Source organism: Gekko japonicus, unplaced genomic scaffold (genome assembly GCF_001447785.1).
Source record: "Gekko japonicus isolate JY-2015 unplaced genomic scaffold, Gekko_japonicus_V1.1 scaffold385, whole genome shotgun sequence".
NCBI lineage: Eukaryota > Metazoa > Chordata > Lepidosauria > Squamata > Gekkonidae > Gekko > Gekko japonicus.
The window spans coordinates 1,260,830-1,273,829 of NW_015162489.1; the positions used below are offsets into that span (position 1 = coordinate 1,260,830).

The 13,000-nt window shown below is 45.7% G+C and overlaps 1 protein-coding gene across 1 annotated transcript in view; it reads left to right on the forward strand.

The window, feature by feature from the left end:
* MICALL1 (MICAL like 1) overlaps window positions 1–13,000 on the forward strand; it is a 43,615-nt gene that overhangs the window by 11,009 nt on the left and 19,606 nt on the right. The window contains exons 3-7 of the mRNA XM_015405990.1: window positions 6,199–6,340; window positions 7,691–7,791; window positions 8,327–8,463; window positions 9,476–10,029; window positions 12,483–12,540. Coding sequence (XP_015261476.1) covers window positions 6,199–6,340; window positions 7,691–7,791; window positions 8,327–8,463; window positions 9,476–10,029; window positions 12,483–12,540 — 992 coding nt within the window. The remainder of the gene's footprint in view (window positions 1–6,198; window positions 6,341–7,690; window positions 7,792–8,326; window positions 8,464–9,475; window positions 10,030–12,482; window positions 12,541–13,000) is intronic.

Consider the following 13,000-nt stretch of genomic DNA (forward strand, 5'->3'; position numbering starts at 1 on the left):
TGGGGGAAAAATATTTTTAAAAAAGGGGGAAGGATAAATTGATAAGGAAATGAATGAATTGACAAATTATGGGGGTAAATCTGAAAAAATGAGAAAAGTTTGAATTAGGGGGTAGTATTTATTTAGTCGTGTAATAATTTATTTGTATATATTGGTCTTAGAAAGTTTTGTAATAAGGATGGAAAATTATAATTAATTTAAATAACACAGTTTAATATGGAAAATTAGAGGTAAATTTGGTAGATTAGATTATAATGTTATTGGTGTAGATCTATAGGAAACGTATGTCTATAATTAACTTAAAGGATGTAAGGAGAAAACTAAAAATAAATAAATTTAAAGAAAATGAATTTAAAAATACATAAATAATAAAAAAGGAAAGGGGGAAAATAATTATAATAATATCTAACACTAAACCCTGTAAGAGTAAATATTGTGTAAGGTGAAGGTAAGGGAAAATATAGTAAGTTATTACGTATGTCTCATATTGCTAGTATGAACTTGCAATTAAGTTAAGACAATATATATGTCCTAAAGAAAATTTAAATTTAATCATTTTACTCGACACAAAGTGGTTAGTAATGTTGAGAATAAGAACAGGATATTTATTGAAGTATTTCGTATGAGTGGTTTGAGGTTCTGTGTTGAGAAATGAAAAGTTTTTATAGGATGTATAAGTAGTCTTGTTGATTTGATGTACATGTATGATACAGGCTTATATTATAAACTCAAATAAATAAATATATCAAAAAAAAAAGAGTAGACAACACTGAACTTGACAGACCAGTGGTCTAACTCGCTTTAAGGCAGCTTCATTTATTCATAAACATTCAAGGGCATTTCCTTTAATCTCATGAAAAGTTCTCTTCGGTAACAGCCAGCCTTAGTTGTCCATAAGTAAACAATGACACGTGCAACTTCTGCCTTGGATGCTGTGAGCAAAACTTTGGATTATGTGTTTCCAGGAGGGGGTAAGGCAGGAGAGTTAAACAACAGAAGAGAAGGCACAACAGTGAAACGAAAAGTAGCAACCCAAGAAAGAATTGAGGTCCATGTTGTCCAGTTTCACCTATTTATTCTCACAGTTTACCATAGAAGAAAACTGTAAAGGTTGCTATTGCTTATCAGACAAGCCATATACAAGACTATACAGTGCAAAATCTCTGTTGAGCTGTAAATTAACATGTTTCAGATAGGGTTGCCAGCTGCTGGCAACCAGTAGTCATTGTGGGAGGGGGATTATGGGGGTGCTATCAGGCAACAGCATGATGTCACTTCTGGGTTTTCCTGAAAGTGACATCACACATTGCTAGGAATGGCCAGAAACTCTAAAACCATAGAATTCCTGGTAACTCTTAGAGCAGTCTGATGTCACTTCAGGGTTTCCTCTGGAAGTGATGTCATGCTGTCACTTGATGGCGATTTTTTATTTCTCCTCCCGCCAGCTGGCTGCTGCAGTTGTGGCAGCAAATGGGAATCTGCGGGTGGGGGATCTGTTAGCCAAATTGCCTTATTTCTTAATAAAGAGTGGGGAATTAAAATATTAAATGGCAGTGGCTTAAATAAGGGACCAATAACCTATATATGTAAAAGGTAAAGGTTCCCTTGCTCGAAAGCCAGTCGAGTCCGACTAGGGTTGTGGTGCTCATCTCCGTTTCAAAGCCGAAGAGCCAGCGCTGTCCGAAGACGTTTCCGTGGTCATGTGGCCGGCATGACTAAACACCCAAGGCGCACGGAACGCTGTTACCTTCCCACCAAAGTGGTACCTATTTATCTACTTGCAATTTCTTGCTTTCAAACTGCTAGGTTGGCAGGAGCTGGAACTAGAGACGGGAGCTCACTCCATCATGCGGCACCCGGGTCTTGAACTGCTGAACTACTGACCTTCCACAGCCTGCAGTTCAGCGTCTTAACCACTTGAGCCACCGCAGCACCTATGTATACTGGAGTCCAATTAACCAGATCCCCAGAAATAGACAGGGAGACTAGATCTTAAATAAAATGGTTTCTTTACTGAATAATTTCACACACACACAATAAAATCATCATACACTCAAACAGTACAGAGCTAGGAATTTAGATAGAAAGGTACAGAGACTGTCACATTAGCAGGAAAATATCAATGACAGGTGATACTTTACCAGTCTGAGGCGGCGAGCCAATTCTGCAGCAAAAAATGGGGAAAATACTAGGGAAGGGGCCATGTGTTGGCCAGCAGCACATGTGGAGACTCTAGACAGTGCTAGGACTAGAGTCAGCAAGGTAGGGTGGGGTCAGGTAGGTAGAAGGCAAGAGAGAGAACAATGGCAGATGCTCTTCTTATATTCCCTAGAAGTGGCTTGGGGCATGTGCCACCAAGTCACATGGTCCCCAGGAAGGTGATAGAAGCTGCCAGTTCCTTAATGGGTCAAGAGAATGGAATTAAGTGTTGGGAAATTGATATAATGTTACCTAATAGTGACACCTTTCAGAGTAAGGGACTGAAGACAAAGGAGAAGTAAAGACAGTCATTCAAGGTGCTTGGCCAGTAGTCAGAGTCAATGACCGGACGATCTGCAGCTGCTAGGAGAAGGTGGTGGTGGGGAATGCCTGCGTGACGGAGAAGAAGCTTGTCCATGGCATTTGTGCAGAAATGTCCAGGCTGCCTCTGCAAAGCATGGCTTCTCTGGAAGTCTGGCTGCTGGCTCCATGTGGCTGCGATGTCAGGGAGGCTGGCATGCCGTCTACCTGGGTCTGCAGTATCTTTGGAGATGCAGGGATGGATGGCATCGGGTGTTCCATGGGTCCACATCTGGTTTAACAGGCTGCTTCAGTGCAAGGCTTCCCTTGGCTGGGCACATGTCCTCTGTCCAGTAAGTTGGCTCCATTTCATGGTTACCCTTCAGTCCATTTCCCCTGACACACTCATTGTACAGTCCAGCTTAGAGTCACATTTCATGTCCATACTTTATAGGATGCTTGCAGGGCAACAGGTCCCCTGTCCCCAGCAGAAATTTGGTAAGCCTAGTTTCAGAGGTTAGATTGAACAGTTAGTATGGATGATTGTTTAGGAAATATATGAAGTATCAGTAAGGAACTTGATTTAAATCAGCCTTATCCCCCCCCCCTTTGGTGATTTTAATAATGTTGTTAATCCACTTGACTTATTTCTCACAATTGCCTCTGGCTGTCTCTTGCACACTTTCCCTCCCCAGTCATTTGTGGCAGTAGAGATGAGGGTGTCTGGGTGAGAGGGGTGGCTGGCCAGCAATCTATTTGTGGGTTGGGTGAGACTTAATTTCCCACCCCCCGGGGCTTTTGTTTTTTAAAGGAGGTGCTGGAACTCTCAAGAGGGAAATGATGCTTTCAGTCTGTATACTGAAAACTCATGGACCTTTAAAGATTTTGAAAAGAATTTTGTCAAAGAGGTTCCGGAATGCTGTTCTGGTGCATTCCCCCAGGAAAAAAAGCCCTGCCACCCCCTATTTAAGCACTGGACTAGCAAAGTGAATTATGAACTAGGACTTGTATGGTTAGAAATCTGTTCCTTTTTGAAGGGGACCCTCATATTCTGAGGGTGGCTAGTCCTGTGTGGAATACTAGACTCACTGTCTACATAACAAGTTTGCAGATTCGAACATGCAGCCTCTGTGTAATTGCCTTGCTGTGGTGATGCAAGAAAGTGCTTAGATTTTTCTCTGTGGCCTGTCTAAGATGCCAAGTGAGTGTAAATAATAATCTCAGCTGGGAACAGTAGTGCTGATGTAATGGTGAAGCTATGGCTTGAGCGGCCCTCAGGTATAACCCTTTACAGCTCCATTCTGATGGAAAACAGTTGAGCAGACAGAATGTGGCTTGGCTAGTTTTCGTGTGTTCAGGGCGTACATTGTCAGCACCCTCAATCAAGCTGTTGCCTTAATTCCTCTCACATCAACAAGTTTAAGGCACAGGTTTTTGGGCCATGTTGTTCAAACCAAGACTGTGAGGAGCTATTCCGATGCTGAGACGACCACATGGGCAATCTGTGACCTCCTAGTTGTGCTCTGGGATCAGTCAGTACAAGAATGACTGATAATCATACAGAAATACACCAAAGATACAGGTCCTAATATGATTTTTGTGTCTGTTAAATTCCAATGTACTTCACCTGAGGGAGGCCAGCTTGCCCAGGCGTCACCCAAGTGAGTCTGTGAAGCAGCTGAGAACGGGCCCAAGTCCAGCATTCTACCCAGTGGGCCATGTTGGCTCTTGCTCTGTTTGGAAGCCAGTATTGTCATCTCATATTACGGTTGCCTCATTCTCTGTCCTTGGCAGTTGGACAAAAATGATGACTGTGTCCAGTTTATGACTGGAAAAAGCCTACCTTTTATTTTTCATGTATATTGAGTACCGGCACAGGCTTCTGGTATTTCCAATTAGAATATATTTAACTACTATGTTTTCTGAAAGCAGCACTGTTTTCTACAGAGAAGTAAATGGGGACTGGGGGCTGATGGAACCAGAGGTGACGCAGAGAAAGGGAGGATGGGGTGTTGTGGAATGTACGGGGACAGTTTGGTAGAGGAAAAGGGACCAGGGCTTAGGGCAAGGGGTGCTCTCCCTTTCCTCCCATTTTTATCCCACCCTTCCTTCAGAGAACTCAGAGCAGCATACGTGTTTCCCCCATCTTAATTTTATCCTCACAACAACCCTTCGAGGTAGGCTGAGAGAGAAAGCAAGTAGCTGATGGCCATTCCATGAGCATTGTAACTGAGCAGTCATTTGAACCCAGTCCTTGCCCTTCTGTCTTTTGGCCACTGATTCTGTCTTTGTGACCTCTTCAGGTTTCTGACCAGGCTGTGTCTCAATTTAGCTAAATCATTTAGCTAAATGGGGTGGGGGGGGCACAGATAAGTGGCAAGGCACCTGCTTTGCATGCAGAATGTCCAAGTTCAGTTACCGGCATCTCCCACTAAAAGGATCAGGTGGCAGATGATGTGAAAGACCTCTACTTGAGAACCTGGAGAACTATTGTCAGTCGGCAGAGAATACTAACTTCGATAGACCAACATTCTGGCTCAGTATAAGGCAGCTTTATATGTTTAAATCACTCCATGTGTAAAAACAGATTCCTGCATGTGGATCTACTGTCTCAGAAGCATACTAGCTGCTGCTGGATGAAGGAGGGGACTAGACTCTGTATCCAGAATCCTGACTTTGCACCTGGGACAACATGAAGGTCATCTGAATGCAAGCTCTTTCAGTACACTGGACATTCTAGAAATAGGAGAAAAGGATATGAGGATTTATTCGATCCCAAGTGCAAGCTACTGACTTCTTACTATGTATATTTGTGCCATCAAGTGACAACTGACTCATGGTAACCCCAGCAAGTGAGAAGCAGAGGTGGTTGCCTTCTGTGCTGGTCTCCCATCCAAGTACTGACCCTGCTTAGCTTCCAAGATCTGACGTGCACTGTACTGTTCCACATCCTGACTTTCTTACTAGTAGACAGATCATACAGAGCAGAAACTCGCACAGAGGTATATCAGTTCGGTATATCAGTATTAAGGGGAGATCTGGTTTTATCCTATGCCCAACAGATTAAGACTGTATATTCAGGATAAAATATGTACATTGTCATATCTACATTAGACCTGCATGACTTGTGTAAACTGAGATGATAGCAGTAGTAATGAGATTTTACAGAATGGACCCTACCTGGGAGTGATAGATGTGCAAATTCACAGAGTATATTAGAGGCATGCAGACAGGATCATGCCTTTTTCCTGATGACTGGAAGGTCTGTGCAAACTTTTTTAGCCTTCAGCAGGTGTTGACAGCATCTTCTTCTTAACATCCAAGAAGGCTAGAAGCTTGTTTTGAAAAAGACACAATCCTGTCCGTATGCCAGCTGTAATCCTTGGGAAGCTACATTCTGTGCCATATTTTCCCTTGTGGACTTTGCACTGGCATGACTGACAGACTTTTCAAGAAGAGTATCTGTTGTGTACAATCCCTCTACAGAAGAACACAGACATGGTTCTGTTTTGGAGACACGCATTAGAGGAGGGGTGGTGTGGCCTGGAGCAGGGATTCTGGCTGCGTGTCCTCTCTCTGGAGGGTTGCTTCCATAAGGGATGTGTGATTTGCCTTTGTTGCTTTACTCCCCAGGTTCATCCTGCCAGCGTGGGTGTCAGCGTTGACATTGCCATTGTTTTTCCTCTGTTGTTTCTCCAGGCTTTTCAGCTGGCAGAGCAAGAGCTGGGGATCCCCGCCTTGCTGGATCCCAGTGACATGGTCTCCATGGAGGTCCCCGACTGCCTTAGCATCATGACCTATGTGTCTCAGTATTACAACCATTTTGACAACCCCAGCCAAGGTGAGAGCTCCGAAATGGCATTCCGTACTTTATGCTACAACCATGAATGAGATATAGGGAGAACTTTCCTCACTTCAGAGTGTGGCAGCATCAGCCTCCTGCAGCCCTAACATGATGAACCCATGGTGAACATCTCCCCCCTCCCCAACACTTTGGTGAGCATGATGAGCTCCTGCCCTTCTGCCAAGCTTGAAGCTGCGTGGAGGACAGGGTAATCATCCCAGGGTAATCATCACGTTGTAGTCTGAAGATGCTGTGACCCCCTCTGAAGCACTGTGTGGCATGGACGATCCCTGGGCTCCTCTTAAGCTTCAAGCTAGAAGAAGAAGAGTTGTTTTTTTAATACCCCACTTTTCTCAGCCTTAAGGATTCTCAAAGCGGCTTACAAAGTTACAATCTCCTTCCCTTCCTCTCCCCACAACAGACAGGCTGTGAGGTGGGTGGGGCTGAGAGAGCTCTGAGGGAACTGTGACTGGCCCAAGGTCACCCAGCAGGCTTCATGTGGAGGAATGGGGAATCAAACCCGGTTCTCCAGATTAGAGTCCAGTGCTCTTAACCACTATACCACGTTGGCTACTGTGGGGGGGTTGGAGGATCATCCCTGATGGTTCTTTTCTGGGGGAACCACAAACACCTCCAGATTTCATCACAAACAGCAGTTCACAATCTGGGCCCAAGTTGGCTAGCGTACATGTATGGGGGTGTGAGAAAGAGGCAGGGATTTTTCTCCTTTGCACTGAGAGCCATAAAAAGTCCGGAGCAGAGGAGAAATTCCTTCTGTTTTATTATCCTCCCCAAACTGCAGCATGGATGAGTGCTCAGGAGAGGGAGGGTGTTTGCTGGCCTTCCTTCTGACACCAGGATGTAGGAGCATCTTGCAGGGGTGAGTGGGCTTGTGGATGCCTGAGAGTGTTGTCAGAGAAAAACTCCCCCCCTCCCCCAATCAGAGGAGCAGGAGGGCTGTGGTGAACACAACTTTTGGCTGGCTCTCAAAGCCAGCCCAAATTGGTGGATCCCTGGAACTCATCATGGCTCTACTGATGCTGCTGAACATTTAATCTGCTGCTAAGTCATGCCTAACTAATGATCAGAGTGCTTTGAAAAATGAGGGAACTGGAGCGTGTAGGGGGTGAGCAGTTCACCCACAGCGGCTGGTCATGTAGGCCTTATGCTTTACCCCCCCACACACACACACACTGTGTACCTCTTCCTCAGTGAGGTTCATAGCAAAGTGAAAGGAGTTGCGGAGGCTTGTTTGCATTATACAAACGGATGCTTCTTCACATCTGCTTTTTGGAATCAGCATCTACCCTCATGGAGTGACTCCCTTCTGTTCTCTGTTCTTTGCAGCCAGAGTCCCCCCACCTATGAAGCGTCCAGCAGTTGCCTCTGCACCCACTTTCCCGGTTCACAGGGCAGCGGCTGTATCCGAGACCTCGATGGCACCCCAGGTACCTAGTCCTCTGGGCCTTTCGGACCTGAAACTGGATGCTTTCCTTTCTCCATCTGTCTTGCTGAGGAATTCATCTGTTGTCAAGGGTATTTCTTCCTTTGGGCTGAGAAGATTTTCCGTGGTCAGCTAGGCAATGGAGGTTATCTCCTTTCCCAACCTCTCCTGCACCAGCCACTTTAGGTTATGGATAGGCTGCAGGAACTGAAAAGCTTAATTCGTTCCAAGACTGGGTGAGAGCCAGAGCATCTTACTGAGAACGGGGCCAAGGAATGCCAGATAAGGTCCTTCCTTAGCACTGAATAATAATGTCTATTATGGGACCAAAATAAGGCAGGAATGTGTGACATAGTGGAGCTTTTGGTTGGTAAGACAGTCTAGCACCTGTATAGATTTCTGTGTCTTGTGATGCAGTATTGTGGTTCTGAAAGCTCTTGGGCAGGCTTGTGGCTCTTTTGCACTAGGCAGTGTTCAGGTTAGGCAAACAGCACATAAACTGGCTTGTGCATTCTCAGCATTACCTCTTGTTGCCTCAGGATGATGTTGCAGACGGACTGACCGAACATTCCCAGCGCAACACCCTCAGTAGCACATGTGCAGCGTGCCAACAACATGTCCACCTGGTCCAGCGCTATCTGGCAGAGGGCAAACTGTATCACCGTCAGTGCTTCAGGTGAGCTTTTCCTGCCTGAGTCCACTGAAAAGTGATTTCTGTCAATATAATGGAGTCCTCCTGTATGCCAGTTACACCCTTCTAAGCCCACGGACTTCAGTGGACTTAGACGGGTCTAACTGTGCTTAGTAGAGCATTGTTACTCTCTGGTGAGTCTCTTCTGCCCTGCTAGCCATGGCCCACTCATTGCGCCAAGCCCATTTGGAGCATCCCTATACTCTGAACCATAAACACTTTGTATTTTTATGCCACCATAAGGGCCTGAAACTTGCTTTTTGAAAAGAAAGAAAAAAACTCCAATCAAGTTCAGTGTTAGAAAGCCAGTAATACTCATTCAGTGGCATGGGAGCCACATGCGGCTCTGGACACTGTTCTCCAGCATGGTACCTACTTCATGTTCCAGGCAAGTGAGCAAGACCATTGTTCTGTAGGGCTTGTGGTTGACAGGTGGTTCTCACAGGGGAACAGCTGCCGCCACAGAGGCTGAAGAACTGGTAAGCTGCAAGCTTCATGCAAGGGATGCTTCAGGTTCTATCATCCCCTGGTCTCAAACTTGCTTTTCACTTGTCAGTGCCCTAAGAGAACGCTCAGTAGTGTTGCATTATCAGTATTTCAAAGACTAGGGATATTGTGGAAATATCAGGGAAATTGTGTTATGCTGTTCGGCAGCACCAGTTCCTGCACTATGGCACTCTGATGTCCATGATCCTGAGTTTTGATTTTAACCTGTTTTTTAGCAGATCAAAACTGCTTTGGGTTGGTTGCTGTAGGGAGAGAGTCATGGTCTTTTCTCAAAGGACAGATCAGATGAAAAGGAATGATTTTAATTCCTGCATTAGACATGGGAGTTGAGGATCCGAATTCAGTGCCTTTGCCTGGAGTCTCACACAGAATGAATAGCAGAGCAATCAATTGCGTCTTGTTCTCCTACATGCTTCCATGAGCACAAGGTCATGGTTTCTGCCCCTCCCCTCTACCTTCCTGTAACAGGATCTCTTTGCACTTTTGGCAGGTGTAAGGAATGCTCCAGCACACTCCTCCCCGGGTCTTACAAGCCTGGGTCGGAATCGGACACATTTGTGTGTAGCCAACATTGTGGCAAGCGAAGCCTGAGCAGGAGAAGAGAGGATAGGCCCAGTCCTGATCTTCTTCATGCAGGGAAAAGGAGTGAGGCTGAGATGGTGAATGCTGGTGAGGAGGAAGAGAATGGGGTACTGGAGAGTCACCTGTCAGCTGCTGAAGAGACGGGGCAGAGAATGGTGGATGGAGTAGCGATGGAGGTGCTGCCTGCCCAGCCCAAGAATGAAGCATTCCTCTCCGCACCCTGCTCTGAACCCAGTCCCCAAATGCCTCCCAAGCCTCCTGTGCCAGCCAAACCACCTCAGCTGAGCCAGAATAAAGCCCACCTGCGGCATGGACAACTCAAGGAGAGTCGACCCACCCCTGCCCCCAGGAGGGCCACAGACACAGCAGCCCTGTCTCCACCCAACACCCATCCTGTTCCAAAGCCCAGAGGCCACATGCAGAACGAGGGACCCTGTGAGCCGGGCTCTGGCATTGTAAACGGTAAGGAAACGCACACCTAGGGAAGTGGGGGAATCCATCCTGCTGGGCTCTGCGGCCCCATGCTGGGACAATACCAAACCAAAAAGGGGAGTCATTTCTTGTGTGAACTGCAAGAATGAATACATAGAGTACATTTCACATACAAAAGGCTTTTCTTGGAGGGAAAAAATAGACTTCTTGATGTGCCTTTCTCTTGAAGAGTGTATGAATCTGCCTTTGTCTGAGACAGACAATGTTGTCCGTCCTGACTGACAGCATCTCTCCAACTTAAGGGAGAAAACCTGAAAAATGATGCCCCCCCAATATAACAATGATTAATATTTATCTAAATCCTCAGTGAAGACTCAAAGCAGGCTCCAGTGTTATCCTTCCTGTTTCCATTTTGTCTTCACCACAACCACCCAGTCAGGCAGGAGAAGCTAATGGAGAGTGACTGGCCGAAGGTCACCCAGCAAGCTTCCATTGCAGAGTGTAGATTCGAACCTGGGCCTCCCAGACCCTAGTCCAGTATCAGCAAACTTACACAGTATTACAAGTACACATAAAGTGCTTCAACTAATATAATGTGAAGAAGAGCTGTGGACTTTAATACTTGGTCTGAAATATTTAATACTTGGTCTGAAAACTCAAATAGTAAAGGAGAGGAGTTTCTTTCCAGCTGCTCTTTTTTGGTATCTTTGGTCAAAATACATCCGGTCAGGGCTTTTTTTGTAGAAAAAGCCCAGCAGGAACCCATTAGCATAATAGGCCACACCCAACAGCAGACACTCATTAGCATATTAGGCCACACCCCCATGCATTCCCTTGGCTTGCCCGGGCACCCCGCGGCTGTGGGGAGCCCGGACTAGCCAGCCCTTGGACAGGCCAGGGCCCCCGCCTCAGAGTCGCTGGGGGGGGGGGGCGGCTATCTCGGCCTTCCCCCTGTAGCCACGCACACAGAGGTTTTGGCTGTACTGGGCGTGGCCAGCTCTGAAGCCAGCCGGAACTCCGTTCCTGTGCGTTCCTGCCCCAAAATAGCCCTGCATCCGGTGCTTTGTGCTCCCTCTTGTGGGAAACATGTTGTGTGGAAAGTTCCATGTTGTGTCCTCTGTAATTGGGGACAGTCCTCTGGAGAGGAATATGATGGGTCCTCCTGGTATTCTCAAGTTGAGGCTTATGCCAGTTATCTGATGGGACAGAGTTCTCTGTTAATCTCACAGCTATAGAACTGCTGCACCCTTCAGTCTCGTAAACTGGTGCCAGGGCTGTTTGTATTTCTCCTTCTCTTTCCAAGATCCCAGTTCTACATCAACACAGCCCACATTCCTTTACTGGCAGAGCACTAAATGTGCACCTTGAATTAACTGAATACATTTGAGTATGTTGGTTTATTAGGCATAGTTAGTTTTTCTTCCGAAGTCTAGGGGCTTTTGCAGGGGCTAGTGGGATGGATGGCACAGAGGGCCTGGAGACTGAGGATAGGTGTACCCTAGTCATGAGTCAGGGAATCATTGCCACGGCAGAGGAGTAAAGAGCTTTACAGCTCTCCTTTTGGAACACTGGAAGTCATGCTCAGCTGCTCTCCCCCTTCCCTTTATTCTCTGAAATTTCTCAAGATGATGCCCCAGTGGAGGGTTTGACGAATCCTAGGTGCCAAGTTGTGATGGCACTTAGAATTTTCACTGTGGTGCCTAGTATTTTCAGTAATGATTTTTTTGCAGCCTCTTTCAGCTCAGGGGAAAGGTAGAGGGTTGGATCCAACCAGTTTTTCCTTTCATCACCAAAAAGGCCAGTTTGGGCTCATGGGATCTGCATGGACAAAAGCCATGTGGATTGAGGGCTGTAAGAAGGAGGGGAATGGACTAAGACTGAGTGAAAAAATTGGCTGGATCCAACCCAAAGATTATTTTTAATCATTTTGTATTAGATTGTCTCATACAACATAAAGCTAAATGTGTATGAAGTTCTTGTCATGGCTTGTTCTTATGTGGATTTAACTTAGCACCATTCGGTGGTGGAGGTTGGATTCATTTCTTAACCAGTTGCTTTTTGTACTGGCTCCAATATTAAATTAAATCGATCTTTTTTAAAAGTAAGAATGGAGGCATGAGAAATCGTGGTGGTAACAACTAGGGTAACCACTATATTTTATGTATATACTGCAACACTTTTGTCATAGCTTTAGTAAAATTGCAAGAAAATGTTAACAAGTTAGAATTAGGTTTTGCGATAGAAATAAGCAGAAAAGTTGCTTATTAAGATACAAAACCTTGAAGGCTGCAAAGTGAGTCTGTCTCCTAAATTTTTGGGCTGCCTCCTACAGCCAAAGGAAATTTGTCAAGGCCTGCCTTGATGCACATTCAAGCTATCATTCACTACCATAAAGATTAGCTATGCTCTTCTAAGATAATTTCAGCTAAGTCCTGGATTTGGAAGTGTTTTCTAGAAATATGATGGACTCTTGTATCTTCTAGGTGGGACGCCTGGGCCTCCAGTTCCAAAGCCCAGAGGCAGACCAGCTTCTTCAGACCGGTATGTTCTTTTGTCTGCAAATCACATAGAGAGAGAGGCACAAATGTTATGGTTCCCTCTCATTCCCTTTTTTCAGTCCAGACATATTAGTCATTGTGGGCAAATCCGGGGGTTTAAAACAGGGCTCGTTTGAACTTGTTACCTAGAGGTGGGTGACCCCATGACTATTAAAGAAAGAATTCCAGTGTCTCTCAGACCGTATCAGGTTTTATTACTCTGTATCAGACCGTCTAACTTGGTATTATATATTCTTACTGGCAGTGGCTCTCTCAAGTCTCAGGCAGAGAAAGGTCCTTCCCAAAACTTGATAACCGGGATAATTTAACTGGAGATACCAGGGACTGAGCCTGAGATCTTTTTCATGGGAAGCATGAGCTATGCCACTGAGCCATGGGTCCTCCCCAATACATGGATCCTCCCTAATAGCTCCTGCATCTGTATAGTTGGGTCAAAATGAACA